This window comes from Dendrobium catenatum, unplaced genomic scaffold (assembly GCF_001605985.2).
Source record: "Dendrobium catenatum unplaced genomic scaffold, ASM160598v2 fragScaff_scaffold_1639, whole genome shotgun sequence".
Lineage (NCBI taxonomy): Eukaryota > Viridiplantae > Streptophyta > Magnoliopsida > Asparagales > Orchidaceae > Dendrobium > Dendrobium catenatum.
The window spans coordinates 1014665-1033060 of record NW_021320101.1 but is presented as its reverse complement, the minus strand read 5'-3'; the positions used below and the strand labels follow the sequence as shown (position 1 = coordinate 1033060).

Here is an 18396-nt window from a genome sequence, read left to right as displayed (position 1 = left end):
CCCGCCGACTTTGTATCACATATGAAGGGACTAATGAAGTGAAACAATCTAGATTGAATATTTTACTACATGATTATAAACTATTTTACATGAAATCAAATGAATCAATCACTGATATATATATATATATATATATATATATATATATATATATATAATTGAACTTAATTATGTTATAACCCTTGTTAAACACTATTACTGAAAATGCACTATGCATACAATACAAGCTTTGTGTGTTTGATGTTTGTAAATGTCATTATTTAATTTAACCCTATTGGATACTGAACCAACGAGTTCTTAGATTGACGACTATAGGAAATAATTAAATGTCATTGGGATTGATGCTTACATTTTTCAACAAAATATTGTAGTAAACCAACTATAAATATTTATGTATAAAACAATATACAAAGAAATATAATAAATGACCAATGAGTCATTTGTAGATGTATAATATCACATGTTTGTAAGTGAACGAGTTTGCATTTGAATGCAAATGATTATTAGTTGGCACATAATTCTTTGTGAGTTTTGTCATCTTTCATAAATGACATATGTATATTAAAAATTCATACATTGTTTCTACTTGTGTTCTCATCTTTACTCATATTTATGCCCATGTCTTGTTGTTTATATTTTACTTTGTGGGATTTCACATGCCAAGTTTGTTTATTGCAAACTCTTTTATTTTATTTTTATTTTTATTTTTAGTTTATTGCAAACTCACACCTATTTATTTCTTGGTTTCAGTTTTGATAGTTTGGGCTGCTTCTAGTGGAATTTCTAGCTTCATGTATCAAGTTTATCTATGATGGGTAATTAAGGTTAGAGTTATTTAATTGATATAATTGTACAAAGAAAATTTCATTCATGTTTGTAGGACATTTAGTATGTATTTGAGTTTATATGCTCTCATAATTTATTGGTAGATACAATTTTTTGAAGTTTTATCTTTTTATTGCTTTGAAATTACTTTATAAATTTTGCTCAGCCGCACCCTATCATTGGGTTCTTGTGATTTTCTTCCAGGCCTAGTGGCAAGGTGTGACAACAATGATGATATCGATCATGATAGGGCTCTCTAGAGCTTGTTAGGGAAGACATTGTATGATTTTAGCATAAGACGCTCTTTGGGGAAGGTAATGATGGGACTGTTGTAAAAAATATATAAGAGCATTAAGACAATTGCATTTAAAATACTTATCAAATAAATGATTCGAGACGTGTGAAGCACTGTTCCCGCTCCTCCTAAGTGCGAAGGTACACAACGATCTAACTCCCAAAATTCAACAGACTATTCACGATGATCTGTACTAATCACGGCGGGAAATATGAACATTGATGTGGATATTTTCTCTGAATATATGTATGACGGAGTGAATGATAAAGATAAAATTGGTGTTTTCCTCTTATCATAACTAAAAAGGTCTTATATAAACTATGAAAAAAAAATCATTTTAATTACAGTCTTTATGATAATTAATTTAAATGTTTTCAAACCATGTCATTAAATAGCAATAAATATATCCATAATAATAATTATTATTTTCGTTATAACATCAATAAGTATTTCCATTACAACAGTAATAATTATTTCCATTATAATTTTTTACTTCTGAAAACCACAAAAGTATAACAAGGGCTGGTTAAGTGTGAGTATACGAGGTACGAGAAGAAGATGAAGTTGATGATGGAGTTTGTTGGGAAATCATCACAGGATTAGAATGCATCATATTGTTGGTGATGCATCATAAGATCGATGGAGATTCAAATGATGAAGTTATAACAAGTGTTTGAATCTTAATTTAAACAATAGTCCAACCAAATTTTATTCATATTTGAAGTATTTGAACTAAATATAGATTTTGGTTTGAACAAACGTTTTGAAAATCAGACCGATCGATTCAACTATCAACCGCCAAGTTACCGCCTACTGGATCCGGTTGAATTCGAAAACCGCGTTTGCATCAAATCGGTTTGAACTGATTTGAACTGCCAATTTGATGGAAAAACTGTTAAACTAGTCTAGGTTTGGTAGAACCTACCAATTCCATAAAAATATTTAATTTTATTTTAAATAAATTTTAAATATATTATAATTGAATAATTTTAATATTTATTATATCATTCAATTCAGCTCTAATCAAATAATTAAATTTTGAACCTCATATCCTTTCGATTCTATATCCTATCATTGATTTAAACCATTTTGAATTTGAACCGGTGCTTTGTTTTAATAAATAGTGTACAAAGAGGCCGTTCAAAATAAATATTGGGTATTAATAAAAATAAATAATTTTTTTTTTCACTCACGTATACATTTTCGGGGGAAAAAAATAAAAAAAAAAGTCGCTGGAGGATTCTAGAACAATCTTAACTGCCATTCTCATCCAAATAAACCTTTTATAGAAGACCCGGAGGTCTATCCCGATTCCCATCCCTTATCATTTATTTATTTATATTTATTATAGGCGCTCGGTCGAAAGCTCCGAAACCCCAAGGTCACAGAATATAAAAGGTTATCAGTGTATTTCTTCACTCGATTCCTTTTCTTGCGCTGAAAGTCGGCCATGGATGCGGCGAAGGTGAAGGAGCTGAAGATCTTCGTGGAGCAGTGCAGGAGGAACCCGGAAATCCTCCGCGACCCCTCTATTTCCTTCTTCCGCGATTACCTCGAAAGGTTTTTTTTTTTCTTTTCTTTTTCTTTTATCGTTCTGTTGTATGATGATGATGTGATTATCTGAAATCCTCATGGTTTTGGGACCGTTGGTGTCCAGTTTGGGTGCTAAGCTTCCCCCGGCATCTTTTGGCTCCGCGAAGTCACCTCGAGCTGGTGATACGGTAACCGTTTGATCCTCCTCTAGATTCTTGCCATACATTGTTTGAGTTCGCTCAGATTGTGTTTGTAATTGATCTTTCAGTTTCGAGAGCCTATTTTTTGTTTGTTTCGTGACATTCCTTGAATTGCGTTGTTGAAATGAATTGGGGTAACTTAGGGTAACTGGTTATGTTTCATTTTCTTTTGGCGACTGGAATGGATATATTATTTCATCTTTTTATCTATTGTTGGTTTGTGTTGCCAACATAAGAATAGAGTGGTTATTAAAATATCGATAAACCTAGTCAGACTGATCTTATTTAGTTGATTTAGTTTGGTTGGTGAAATATCAGTTGGATTATTTGTTATAATTTTACTTTTCTTTGATTTTTATTATTGGTTTAGTTTTTCCATTTGTGAAATAGTTAATAATGCTTGTATTCAAGTAATTAAGGTTATTTATAAAGGAGTTGTACTTTTGTTCAAACATAAAGTGGTTTGACAAAGTATTTTTCTATTTTAGTTGGATTACATCAAGGATGAGCTTTAAGCTCATATATTTGCTTTAGTCATGGATGCTCTTGCTAGACATTTGTAAGAGGATGTACCTTTGTGTATGTTTTTTGTTGATGATATTTTTCTTGTCAATAAGACTAAAGAGGGAATTGATGAAAATTTTGAATTTTGGAGGTAAATCTTAGGGTAAAGGTTTTCGTTTCAGCAGATCTAAAACTGAATAGATGGAGTGTAATTTTAATACTTAATAGTAATAGATATAGTGGTGGGAGACATTGGATGATCAAGTCATTAAAAAAGTGCATATTTTATATATCTTGAATCCATTGCTCAAAGCTGGATGATTGAAATGGAGGAATGCGTTGCTCTTGCTGTGTGATAAAAAGTACCCCTCAAACTTAAGGGAAATTTTTATAAGATGGTTGTGAGACTTGCATTGCTTTATGGAGTAGAATTTTGACCATTAAAAAAGAAGCATAAAATTAAGTTAAAGTGTTGCATAGATGAGGATGCACAAGTGGATAAGTGGCATTACTCTTAAAGATAGAATGCAAAATGAGTGTATGCATGAAAAGATTGGAGTAGCTCCAGTGGCAGATAAGATTAGAGGGAGTTGCTGTAGATGGTTTGGTCACATAAAACATCGGCCTTCTGATGACCTTGTTAGGAGAGTAGATGTATTAGATCTGGTCCATCTGGACTATGTTAAGAAAGTAGAGGTAGACATAAAAATACATGGTTAAAAAGTATTAGAAGTGATGCTTTTTTATTAACTTTAAATGAGAATTTGACTCTTGATAGAAGACAATGGAGAAATATGACTCATGTAGCTGACCCAATGTAGTGGGATCAAGGCTTTTGTTGTTGTTGTTATTATTGTTGTTGCAGAAGCATCTGATATTTATTTACGTACAACTATACAAAGTATTAAGATGATAATTTAACATAGTTAATCTTAATGCCTAAATCTCAATCGTCTTATATTAAGATGATAAATTAACATAGTTAATCTTAACCTACGTCATAAAAAAATATTATGAAGTAAATTTTCATAAATATCACTTTCTTGTTTTTGTTTGGTACGGGATTCAAGCCATCATCAATTTCACATTGAAACACACGTGGCTTAAATGGTTTATGTGATTTGGCTAAGTTTGCATGCATGCATGACCCCATAGAGATGTTTATTATGCTAAATCATCCTGGTCCTTCATTTTTAATTGTCACACCCAATAAATAAAATCTCTTTGAATGGCATTATCCAAGGTGGCTATCAACCTATGGACAGCCCACCAATCACCTCTACGCTTGGTTGAATGAAGGAGAAGAATGATTGCATGTAACCTTCTTCTTATATAATGCTTGGAGATTGTAGGTCATAGATTTGCAAATAGGTTAGGTAAAGATTTAGGTTTGGTGGGAAAAGTTTTGTAAAGAAGTTAGGTTGAAATCTTGACTTGCAATCAAATTTGGTGAGAAAATTATCTCCGTACATTGACAATTCATTGGGGAAATTTTGACCTCATAAAGTATGAGTTCATTTTAGCATTCATATATATATATATATATATATATATATATATATAACATATTACATAATCAATGGTGTATTTTTATAAACATTTAAGATAAGGGGGTGATGCAACCTAGGGTTTTTGAAGCAGCCTAATATGGCATGTAAAATGAAAGCAAAAGAAAATCAGAATTCGTAGGTTATGATTGCATAATTTTGTCAAAGATTTTCCCATTTTATTGTAAGGACATTAAACAATCCTTATACATGCAACAATATGATTTAACAATTGTCCATCATATTATATTTTCACGATAAGGTATAAAAAATTATAAAATGCAGCAACAAATCATATTCACACTTCAAAGAAAACACAACATATTTTTTGCATGACAATTTCTATCACCATGCAAACCATCAAACATGCAATTAATTAATAAAAAAATAAGGATAGAAATTATCCAAAAGGAAGAATCAAGTCTCGTACTAGTACAAGGGGTCTCTCATGTTGAAGTAGCTGTAAACATATTTGAAGCAGTCAAAGAAAACACATCTAATATGCACATCGGCACCAGAGAGTTTTTATTTTTATTTTTTTTAATATATTCATTGTCCAATTGATTTTAACAAGCCTCAAGGCCTTGCTTATAACCTTCAAATGGCCCAAGTAAGAAATTACACATTATATTTAGAAATCAAGTTAAAACAATAGGTTTCTATTCATCCAAAATGAATTCCTAAGTAGAAATATTCCCTTTAAATTCAATTTCATGATTGCTTCTGGAACCAGTCAAAATAAGAAGGAAATTGCCATTGACTACAATGTGGCAAAAAAGCGTTTTTGAGGCTGTAGTAAGGATTTGGAGGCATAAAGGGTAAAATAATGTTGCATGCATGCAAGTAACAAAGCCGATAGTGGGAAGGTAGGAACAAAAATGGCAATTTGATTTATGCGACATGGTAACCCATCTAAAAAGGCAAAACAAAAAGAGATAATTGGTTGATGAAAACAAAAAACAAAATGACAAGATAAGATTAGAACAAAATGAATTCCTAATGATTGAGTCGATAATTAGCTGAATCAAGAAGATTCTAGCAGGACTAGCAATGGAAATAACATCTATAACACATTAACATCACCACAAGGAAATAACCATTAGTAGTGTTTAGCAATTAGCATTGTTGAAGTGATTTTGAATTCGTGTAGATGCAAATTTCATGCATTGAAGTGGAATACATTGACACAATTCTTAAAACTATCATTTTCTATGCTTTCGATGTGAGTATACTTATATATATTCATGACGGGTATATGCATAATAGGTTTTTTTTGTTGGGGGGACGGCCCACCCCTCGCTCTATGGTTCCACTGCTAATTGTTACTTATATTTCTTTATCTCACGGAAGAAAGATTTAAAGTTATTCAAGAAGATTAGTTGCCCCATACACGAACCAAGTGAATAAGACTAACGTATGTGTGATCTATGTGTGATATACATTTTTTATTATACTATATTTATGTAGTTTATTATGCTGTATAATCATGTTTTTATTTAAGCCTTCTGTTTATGTTTTTTACGTTTCTCACTGCATGCAAGAAGATGGTCAAATAGTATTGCTCACAAAGTTAGATTTACTTGGGTCCACAATAGCTTGGTTCATGCATTCTTAATCATTATTGTTTTCCTTAATTTGTTGGTTCTTACTTGATTCAATTACCTATAATAATATTATAAGGTGGATTAATACTAGTTGATAAAGAATGTGATTATATCTTCCGTTATTTTAATTAATTGCCTATTGTTTATAATAATATTTTTGGATGATGTTTACGAGCTCACTTAAAATATTTTAACACACTAGATGCTCATATGAAGTTGGTGGCCTTGATGGATGAACTTTGATTTAGAAATTATTAGTAATATAGACACTGGATAGCATTTGTATATCATCATCAATTCATCATAACCGTCATAATAAACCTGTTCCCAACTATTTTAGGTTGATGTTATAAATCTTCATTTTCCATTTATTTATTCCGAGTGTTGAGCGCAAGTTAGGGTATAAATGTTTTTTGTACAAGTCTTTTTGCATAATTTTTATGAAGTTGCGTTCAATCTTCCATTTTTTTACTGATCCCTTAATTTTATCACTTATCTTATTGATGATTTTTTTGCCCTTGATTGTACATGCCCAAATCGAGTTTCTATCTCAGTCTCTTATTTTTAATAAATAATCTCTTGCTATATATCTAATAATTTTTTTAAATTCACCCTTATATACTTTTGCCACACATCTATCTCAACATTCTTAATTTTTTCCTCAACTTGTTTATTTGTGATCCTTCTCTTTTTGGTCATAACATTAACATATTGGCTGCGTTGGGATTTATGAAATTTACCTTTAATTTTTCATATTATTTTTTTATTGCACAATATTCTCGAGACATCTTATTGTTTTAACCACCTAATCTCACTTTAAAAAATTATATATAATCACGGATTATTTTCTATTGTATTATAATAGTTCCAAATTAAGCATACCATACCTTGGTGTTACTTCAATTTGTAATGTTAATGATAAGTAGTAATATCATATACACTAAAATTGCATGTCATGTACTTTGTTCATTTTTTAAATGCTAATTTATTTTTGTGAGTATTTAAGTTCATTATTTTAGAATTTTCGCGTAAATAAATGTCTTGTTGATTGAAGTTATTATGGAAAAGGAATTACATCAAGATATCTTATTTTGAATATCTTATTTAAAGCTCTTTAAAATCAAATGATAAGTATTTTTTGCTTTTGGACGCCGAATATTTATTTTCTTGTGTCAAAAAGGGATTGATAGTCGGATCTATTTTGAAGGAGGATGTAATAGAGAAGGATGAGCCCACAACTTTTCTCATTCTATTCAAGAGACCTTTAGGTCATGTCTTTAGTCCATTAGGATGGAGGATTGAAAGAAAAATCATCAAAAGACCAAGAGGTAAAAAATCACTTAGCTTATAACAAGCTAAATAAGTATAGGCTATCAAGGACTTTTTTTTTATGAAGAGGAGGGGAAAATACACATTTATCGTTTGTTGTGACTGATGGGACATGGCCATAATTAGTTGGACGTGTTGTCTCTAACTTGAAAACATGTAACTATGGTTGTTGAGTTGAGTACATCAAACTGATAAGTCATTGATGAGATCTTACTTAAGCTAATTTGAGTTTAGAGGATGTTGAGTCATGTTATGCCAAATGATTGGCTCCACATCTAATGCCCATTCGACTACATTGAGTTAAATTTGTTAGGTTTTTTAATACCTGTTTTGAACACATATATGAGCATAACCTGATCTTATCAGGTGGGCATGTCAATGACCCATAATGTTGATCCTTAATTTGAAACTTCCTTATTGTAATTGTTTAGTGCATTTGTCAACGCTCTATCATATATATCTTTAATGATCCTGATCATGATAATTTTAGTTTATAGCACACAAGTAATATTAACCCATCTTCTAATTGTTGTCTTCAATTCATTTGGCTCCCCATTTAAAGTTTCTAAATTTTAAGCAATAATTTAATCTTTATTTTAAAACTTAGCTACCTTTGCTCATTTTTCACAACTGTTGGCTTAGTTATGACACATTACTTAGGGTGATGGCCAAGGTAACTCTTGTATATTTTTCATCACAATAAATACAATAAATTAAGTTTTGGTGCTTCATTCACGATTGACATCCTAAAAAATTCTTGCTCATTTTTTGCTACAATCACGTTAGGTCGAGGCATGTTGTTTTGAGGGAAGGCCTTAGCTAGCAAAATTCAAATTTGTATTTTACATCAGCATTTTACATATTATTTACTTATGTTGAATGGAATATTTAAAATTATTTACTTATGTTGAATGGAATATTTAAACTTGGCATTGTTTTTGACCGCATCACACATTTGAATTATGACTATAGATAATATAGTTTAAAATTCAGTGTATTGCTTATCTGACTTTTGCCTCGAGTGTAATTGTTACTTAGATGCTTGGAACCATCCTTTTTTTTTAATGCTAAAAAATTCTTGACTCTAGATTAGTTCTTATAGTCCAATAAAGAGTTTTAAGATTTGTGCACCTCCATGGTCCCCGTACAGTGATGATCAAAAAGACTGATGGTCCTTTTACATCTCAGATTGTATTTTGTGTCGACCCCTCCAATTGGGCCTAATGAAATACACTTGGTTGGCATTGATTTTGATGATTTGATGAAATCTAACAACCCTGTTTAGATTACCTTCAGTGCCAATTCCAAGGCCATCAACAAGATCGGAAGATCGATCCAAATCCCCAAAAGTACTAATCTTGAAGCGGAAAACCACCGTTTCATCCATCATCATCAGATGAATGATGGCTATGTCACGATCATATTGTGGCTTAGAATCTCTCCGAGATTAAATTAGCCTTCAACCTTCAGCATTTCAGTCTAGTATGAATTTCTGAGATGATATGCCTATGATTAACTAGAGGATCAAGATGCCTTCACTTGAGGGGCAGTTTGACATTTTCATTCTCCACGGTTCTCCAAGGCGAGGTGGTTCATTTTTTCCACTGTACACTTCACGATATCAAAACACATTTATCCACTCCTTTGGCAAAATGTTAAATTCTAACTCTTATCTTCTTCATTCTTCCTTTGGGGGGAAGAGGTTTCTCCTTTTAAGTTCTCGGACGAGCTGAAATAGGTGTTCCATGTCTGCATTGGAGTTCATTATCTGTATGTATCAACTTATACTTCTGATGTTGTCATTCTTTTTCTCTGCTTTTCACAGTGTAGTGTTGTTTTGTGAAGTTTCTTGCTGACGGCAGTGTCCTTTTAATTCAGCATCTCAGCTTTTTATTTTGTTGCTGCAGCCCCTTCTACATTTATGGTCATATGTAGTCATGCCTCCCAAACTGCTTACTATATATATATATATATAAAAAATAAAAAATTAGTGAAGAAATAATAAGAAATATGAGTAAAGGAATACATTTAATTTTATATTTTTAGTAATTTTATACTTAAACCTTTAATATCTGATACATTTTAATTATATGTATGTTAACAATTTTTAAATGAGCTGGCTCAGGGCATGCAAGTCGCATCATTGCTAGTTCAAATTTGGCTCGATCATGAAGTTACACCCAAGTCTACGTTAACGCATTGCTTATTTGAGTAGAAAATATCACATTATTGTTTCAAGTAAGAAAATTGTGGCTGCTCGCATTATATGCTGGTTTATTTATTTTTCTGCTGATTTCAGAAAAGCCAAACGGTGAATGACGATGATGATATGGATGAGGATATTTTAAGTGATGAGGATGGGCCAGAAATCCATGAATCAGACGATGAAGTTATAGAGTCTGACGTTGAGCTTGAGGGGGAGATTGTAGAAGCAGATAATGATCCTCCACAAAAGGTGATTTCTTGAAGAACTTTCTGGTTAAAAATGTGTCATAATAGATTATGCGAGGCCATAGCTAGAAGCATCTTCAAAATAATTATTATCCCTAATTCTATGATTTCTCTTTCTAGATGGGTGATCCTTCTATTGAAGTCACGGAAGAAAGCAGAGATGCCTCACAAGAGGAGAAGGGGAAAGCCATGGAGGCACTTTCCGAAGGTGTGATATTATTTTTGTTGTCACTCCAATATCATGATCATAATCATGTCGCGCAAATGCTAAAGATTCCTCTATTAAATTTCTCATCATTAACTACTTGTTGACAGGCAAGTTTGATGAAGCAGTTGAGCACCTGTCAGAGGCAATTACGCTGAATCCCACATCAGCTATAATGTATGCTACTAGAGGTAATCACTTTCTGTCTATAGACGCTCATAAGATTTCATTGGTTCTTGAAATTTAATCTTTTTTCACCTTTTGACCTACTACTGTGTAGCGACCGTTTACATCAAGATGAAGAAGCCAAATGCTGCAATTCGGGATGCAAGTGCTGCATTGGAGGTGAAATTAACTACCAAGCATCTGAAATCCGTGCATTTCTTCATCATTTGAAACTTTTGATGTCTTTCACTCTCCGATATCTTCTTCTTTAAAAGTGATGAATTTGGAGAAAATAGTCTCCATAAACTTCCATTTTCTCCTTGAAATTCTTGAAATGCGTCAGTTATCTGTCAGATAATTCTCATATCCAATTCTTTCAGATCAATCCTGACTCTGCCAAAGGTTATAAGTCTCGTGGCATAGCTTTAGCTATGCTTGGCAAGTGGGAAGAATCGGCAAAGGACCTTCACTTGGCATCAAAATTGGATTATGACGAGGAAATCAATGCCATTCTTAAGAAGGTATGTATGAAAGTATCATCCTCGGTGTTAATTATCATAGAACTTAAATGAACATAGCTACACTATTTATGCAGGTTGAACCCAATGCGCACAAGCTTGAAGAACACCGCAGGAAGTATGAACGTTTACGGAAAGAAAGAGCTGAGAAAAAAATTGAACGGGAGAAGCAGCGCCGTAGAGCTGAAGCTCAGGTGTCACGTATTTCCAGTATAAGCGATTGATTAATTCACAATTACAAATTCAATGCATAGTTTGCATGACTTGCTACCTTGATTCAGGCTGCTTATGAAAAGGCAAAAAAGAAAGAACAGTCATCTTCGGCAAACCCTGGGGGATCACCACGTGGCATGCCTGGTGGGTTTCCCGGCGGATCTCCGCGCGGCATGCCTAGCGGGTTTCCTGGAGGCATGCCCGGAGGTTTTCCTGGTGCCATGCCTGGATCTGCCCCCGGAAATATTGATATGAGCAATATTCTTAATGTAAAATCTCTAACTCACTTCTTATATTCTGATCAAAATTTGATTAAAATACTTTTTTAGTCTACTCATTAAAAATCTTATTCTAATTAGAATATCTTGAACTAAATTCTCCCCACTTTGTGTGTGAGTTGGGCGGAAATGCTTCATATTTTATTATATGAGTGAACTTATTCTCTTTTATATGATATTTTCTTTTGATTTTCAACTTGTTTGCAGGATCCTGAACTAATGGCAGCGTTTGGTGATCCTGAAATAATGGCTGCTCTTCAAGATGGTACGCTTTAAAGTTTATGTTTACAACTCTGATTTGAAAGTAAATAGAAAAGAGAAGAAAGATGTGGTCTCTTTCTTTCATTACTTTCATAGTTTTGTACCACTTGCATTTATGTGTGGCCTATGTTTTTATTTATATACATTTGGTTGCTTGACCTTTAATTATTTTTGGCGTGGTTCCATAAACTGCCGAACCATCAACCTCTAGAGTATGCAGGAGCTATTACTTGTGTTCAAAACAAGGTGCATTGACCAAGTATTTCCCTATTTCGGTTGGTTTACATCAAGGATCAGCCTTAAGCCCATATCCTTTGCTTTAGTCATGGATCTCACTAGACATTTGCAAGAGGATGTACCTTGGTGTATGCTTTTTGCTGATGATATTCTTCTTGTTGATAAGACTAGAGAGGGAGTTGAAGGTAAACTTGAATTATGGAGGTCAACCTTAAAGTCTAAAGGTATTCGCTTAAGTAGTATCTAAAAAAGGAATAATATGGAGTATAGTTTTAGTAGATAATAGTCCTAGATGAGGGATTGTGACTTGGGCGATCAAGTCATTAATAAGAGTACACGTTTTAGATATCTTGGATTTATTCTTTAGAGTGATGGTGAATAGATGGAGATATTATCAGCAGATTCAAGTTGGATGGTTGAAGTGGAGGAATGCATCGGGCTTGTTATGTGATAGAAATGTACCCTCAAACTTAAGAGAAAATTCTATAAGATGGTATGTGAGGCCTGCAATGCTTTATGGTGCCGAAGTTGGCCATTAAAAAGAGAGCATAATACTAAGTTAAGTGTGGCAGAGATGAGGATGCTCAGGGGATGTAGTGGCTTTGTGATGCCGCTCAGATATCAATAGTGAAAGGATTCGTCTGACATTTCTGATCGAACTCACATTCCAGTTTGCCGAAGCTCGGACCTGAAAAATTTTAACCACATATATGAGCTTTACAAAGCCCAGCAGGTCACCAAAGCCTAAACTGAAATCAAAGCACACGGCGATAGCTATCAATATGAACAGGTCAATAAAAATCAAGGTCAATCAATGGTCATGAATCTATTGCAATGCGGAATCAGTCAATGAAATCAAGTCTAACGGCCAGCAGAAATCAAGACAGTAGCGGAAATCAATCAAAGTAGTGCTCTAGTCAATATCACAATGCATCGCTAGTCAATGTCACTCTCAGTCAATACTATCAGTTCCAATCAATACATCGTATATGCTAGTTCATATCATTGTATCTATAATCATCTATCAAATCCATAGGATGTTCTGTGTCAATTAACTAGCAATCAATAACATCAATAATGCTGTTTTTTTTTTCGTGTTTGTTGTGTTTTTTTTGTTTTTGGTTTGTGGGTGATAGGGTTTGTTTGTGGCGGTGTAGTGTCGCGGTGCAGGTCATGCTGGATTGATCAGTAGAGTTGACCGTCCGAGCAGATTAATAACATTTTTAGAGTATCCACGCAAATCAGGCAAAATTGTGAAGTGACAAAGTGATAACAAGAAGACATAAGTTCACGAGGAAAGAAGGAGTAGCTATTCGATGGTAGACCGCAAAACTGGTAACTACTCTAAAGCATCGAGAAAATACAGGAATGATACAGTGACCAATTCATTCACCTATAACGCTTTACTCGATCAATTATGCATAATTACAATGGACACTTGGAGTCCAGATTGTTTGACAGTGCACGCTGTCAAATAATGACGTACGTATGATCGTGCTAAGACATCAGTACGAGTGGAAATTCATCATCGAGATCATAAGAGCACTAGTAATTCAATAATATGCATTATACAGACTCAACATCGACCACAAATCGATACTAAAGATCAATGTACGGAGAGGATACACAATGAAGATACACACTATACTATACAAATAAGACTCACAATCTATTATCATGTTAGTGGTGCGAACTAGACAATACATGAACAATGCAGCTCTATTTATGAGATATCTATTTATACATTTCTGCGATAAAATTCACAAATCCATTAAGGCAACCGAATCCACTTCAATACAACTCAATCTGAATCATCATCAGTCAGTTTATAACGCCTACGAATCAGTGTCCATCAAAATATCATGTCAAGGATCTGTTGTATCAATACTATCCTTTTCATTCATGACTCCTATGTGGTTACTGCGATTATTTAACCATCGAATCAACTAACAGTATGTCGGTCATCATCTAATCGATTAACAATTATCTATATCGAAATATCAAGGTAGTCAATTATCGAGTCTATTATCGCAGCAGAAATTCAATTTATCAGTACGGAAATCAAATCAGTAAGTGCTTTCTAATTCCATTATCCATTCATCGTAGCAATGTCATCAAGTTGCAGATTTTACTCTATCAAGCATTCCTATCAATCATGTCAATTCTAGTCAATTTCAATTTATTCATAATATCATCACTATTCAAATCATAGATTCCTGTGTCAATTATACTAGCAAATCAATAATCATCAATTAATCATAATTTAGGGACTCGGTGTCAGAAACGAATAACTTGCATAATCGAGTCAATTCCATATTTATTTCAGTACGCTTCTCTCGTCAATAGGTACAATTAACTAATCCGACACTTACCGCCGACATTTATTGTTTGCGTTCAATAATAGGACTTTTGACGATACTGACTGCGTTGGACATTTTTGTTATGGTCTGAGAAATACATGCTTCAATCAATAAAGCACTTTCGCCAGTTCATTATTCTACAGCTCAAAAATCCCAATAAACGATCTCAATCAATACGGCGACAGAGATTCAAATGATAAATCAATAACATAAAATCTTCAGGTCAATAGGATATCAATATCAATCAGCTCTATAAAGAAAACTATTATACGATTAAATCAAATCATACGGCAACATCCATTCAATCAAAGTCATATCGATTAATCAGTACGACGACAATCAATTGTATCAATATCATGTCAGGGATGCTTGTAATCATACTATCCATTATCGTCCATATCTATACCATATCAATATCGATGTCGTATCTATCTATTCGATACAATCTATATCAATATCAGTGTCAATTATCTATTAATTCCATTATGAAGAATCCATATCAATATCGGTGCCTCCCGTATCTATAGATCCATAACATCACGCAATTCAACATGATAAATTCCTGTAATTCCATTAATGTCATTAAATCCGTTTCCAATAATAAATCCATTACAAAACAATAAATCGTCAAATCAATCATCGGAATCAGTCTTATACTACAAGTTCGATTCAGAGGGATCAATTCAAAAAAAATACGAATAAATCAATAGTGCAAGTCAAATCAAGTGCAGGACAATTAATATCAATGAGTCGTATGAATCTATGCCGTCCAGTCCTATGAATCAATAATCAATAGTATAATGCTCAATGGGATCAATCAATGAAATCAATGAATTCGTACGATAATAATATCAATTCGATAAATCTATCAATATCGAATAAATCAATCGGAAATCAAATAAATCATGATTATCAGGAATCCATACGATGCAATATCGTATACTACATGCAAATCCATACAAGGTCTTACTTCGTACAAGCACAAACACCTAGTGCATAATCAATAGTGCTGTTGTAGAATCTATATTGCTGTTGTTAGAATCCATATTGCTGTTGTAGATATCCGCACGTTGGTTCTATCAAAAGAGTTCACTCTTTTTGCCCGTCTGGCCGCCGTCGGCATATGATAAACTCCTTAAACTTTCCCATTTATAGTGCTGTTGGTAGAAATCATAATCGAGTGTTAAGGAAAGCCGCGTCGGCCACCATCCTGTACGGTTAATATCTATCCTCCAACCAACGTTCAAACCAGGTTCCCATCTTGTCTTTAGTATGCAATCAATTCAATCAATTCATAATCGATGCATATAACAATATTAAAGAAATCTAAAACGATCATATCAATAGTCATGCAGCATTCAATTCATTATCAATTTCAAACAAAGTCAGAATATCATTAAATTCGGACAGAGTAACGGCATGTTCTATCAAATTTTACACAAAAATCCTGCAAAAGGCACAATTCCAAAATTTCATCCAAATTACAACAGAATATCCACGACATCAATACAAGACTATATTCTATAGAAATCAAATCAAATCACGTCCTGATATTTTCTATTCGATTAAAATCGCGTAGAATCAATTCCGACCTGTAAAATCGTCGCAGAAAACACTCAAATCGGTACAATAGTCATATCTATAACATACCAAAAAGTTGTGCGGTGGAAGTTGTGTCAAATCAAAATTAGGTCAAAAGTTCGACATCGGAAAACACAAAACAAGATCACAACTCGGTCAATAACCAATATCTTTGAAAACAGAAATAGGATTTCGGAGTCCTTACCACGAGAGATCTACACTTTCTCCAACAGCAGCGTCGGACGAAAAGCCCTACGCGGCCTCACAAAACTCAAGATTCCTCTTTTCCGTTCTCTTTCTCTCTCCTCAAAACGACGAGATTTTCTTATATCATAAAGCAGATTCGGCCCGGCCGATCGCCAGATCGTCCCCGGACGATCAGACCAACAAATATCGTCCTGGACGGTCCCCAGAACTATTCTCAGGCCGATATTTTCTACAGTGCCGATGCCTGGACGATCTAAAATCGTCCTGGACGATCCTGGAGAGAAAATCCAAATTAGAGAGGACAGTAAGGGAACGAGGTCTCACAGGCTTTACCCTTAGAGATAGGATACGAAATGAGCATATACGTGAAGGTTGGAGTAGCTCCAGTAGAAGATAAGATTAGAGAGAGTCGCCTTAGATGTTTGGTCATCATAAAACGGCGGCCCTTCCGATGACCCGGTTAGAGAGTAGATGTATTAGATTGTGACTTATGTTAAGAAAGGTAGGGGTAGACCTAAAACGACTTGGTTAGAAAATACTAGGAATGACCTTTCTTTATTAGATTTAAACGAGAATTTGACTTTTAATAGGACACAATGGAGAAAAAGGAATTCAAAAATGTAACCGACCCCACGTAGTGGGATAAAGGCTTGATGTTGTTGTGGTTCCATAAACTCAGGTTCCAGTATTTTAATTATTTATTGTACTAGTCAAATATTTTTAATTAAAAAATATATATATATATATATATATATATGCAACAGCACGTTTCCACACATCTAACATGCCCACTTTTTGTTTATTTTCCATGAATATGAATTCCTAAATTTGGTAGTTTTTTGTAATATTTCAAAATTTTCCTCTATTATTAGCTAGCAACGGTTTGTGCATGTGCAGTTATGAAGAATCCTGCAAATTTTGCTAAACATCAATCAAACCCTAAGGTGGCTCCTGTAATTGCAAAAATGATGGGGAAATTCGGTGGATCCAAGTGAGAATTCTGACTGTTTTCTTCTTGGATTGAACTTTGGTTTTGAGGCAAAATTTAAATGAAAATCTTCCTGATCGAAAGAGTGTTTGTTGATTAATGTAACTCTATATTATATCTGAATTGAAAAATCGAATGAACATAGTTTTTGTCCTTGTATCTTTTTCGATGTGATTGATGACTTGTTTGGCTTTAATAACTATTTCCTGGATCTGGGTGCGCTTTTTATGGTATCAAGTTTTTTTCTTTTCTATTTTCATTTGTGATGGAATGATCATTTCATCTCTCATGCAGCTCCATTTATAAGTCATTTGCTGTAACTCTTTTATTAAAACGTTAGATATTCGTCGCAAGTTTTTTTTTTTTTTTTGAATTATTGTTTCATTTAATCTCTCAGCCTTAAGCCCATATGTTTTTGCTTTAGTCATGTATGGTCTCACTAGCATTTGGAAGAGGTTATACCCTGGTGTATGATTTTTGTTGATGATATTCTTCTTGTTGATAATATTAGAGGGAGTTGAAGGTAAACTTGAATTATGGAGGTTAAACTAAAGAGTCTAAAGATTTTCGTTTGGTATATTTAAAATCGAATATATGGATTGAAATATTATTAATAATTGATCTAGTAGAGGGATAATGATTTTGGTCGATTAAGTCATTCATAAGAGTACATTTTAGATATATTGGGTCTATTGTTTAGAGAGGGTGAAATTGATGGAGATATTGTTAGTATAATTTAAGTTGGATGGTTGAAGTAGAAGAATGCATTGGCTTGTTGTGTGATTGAAAAGTCCACTTCAAACATAAGAAAAAGTTTTATAAGATGGTGGTGAGACATGTAATGTTTTATGGTGCAAAATGTTGGCCATTAAAAGAGAAGCTCACTATTAAGTGTTGCAGGTGGATGAGTGGCTTTACTTTTAGAGGCTGGATACGAAACGAGCATTTATGTGAAAAGGTTGGAGTAGCTCTAGTAGAAGATAATATTAGAGAGAATCTACTTAGATGATTTGGTCACATAAAATGACAGCTTTTGATGCTCATGTTAGGAGAGTAGATATAATAGATTTGACTTATATTAAGAAAGGTAGGCTT

General features: G+C 33.5%; 1 protein-coding gene across 1 annotated transcript; it reads left to right on the top strand.

The window, feature by feature from the left end:
• Positions 1-2442: 2442 nt before the first annotated feature.
• LOC110110621 (FAM10 family protein At4g22670) lies at positions 2443-17538 on the top strand. The gene is made up of 11 exons (XM_020842199.2): positions 2443-2680; positions 2778-2841; positions 10137-10292; positions 10409-10496; positions 10604-10684; positions 10774-10838; positions 11039-11179; positions 11254-11370; positions 11458-11658; positions 11875-11932; positions 17211-17538. Exons 1-11 carry the CDS (start codon positions 2571-2573, stop codon positions 17306-17308), a joined length of 1179 nt encoding a protein of 392 aa, XP_020697858.1. The 5' UTR covers positions 2443-2570; the 3' UTR covers positions 17309-17538.
• Positions 17539-18396: the final 858 nt, after the last annotated feature.

Excerpts from the sequence above, each read along its gene's own strand:
- LOC110110621 (XM_020842199.2), top strand. The coding sequence starts at position 2,571 with ATGGATGCGGCGAAGGTGAAGGAGCTGAAGATCTTCGTGGAGCAGTGC. Across the intron at positions 10,685-10,773 it reads TATAATGTATGCTACTAGAG|CGACCGTTTACATCAAGATG; the intron begins GTAATCACTTTC and ends ACTACTGTGTAG. Across the intron at positions 11,659-11,874 it reads ATATGAGCAATATTCTTAAT|GATCCTGAACTAATGGCAGC; the intron begins GTAAAATCTCTA and ends ACTTGTTTGCAG.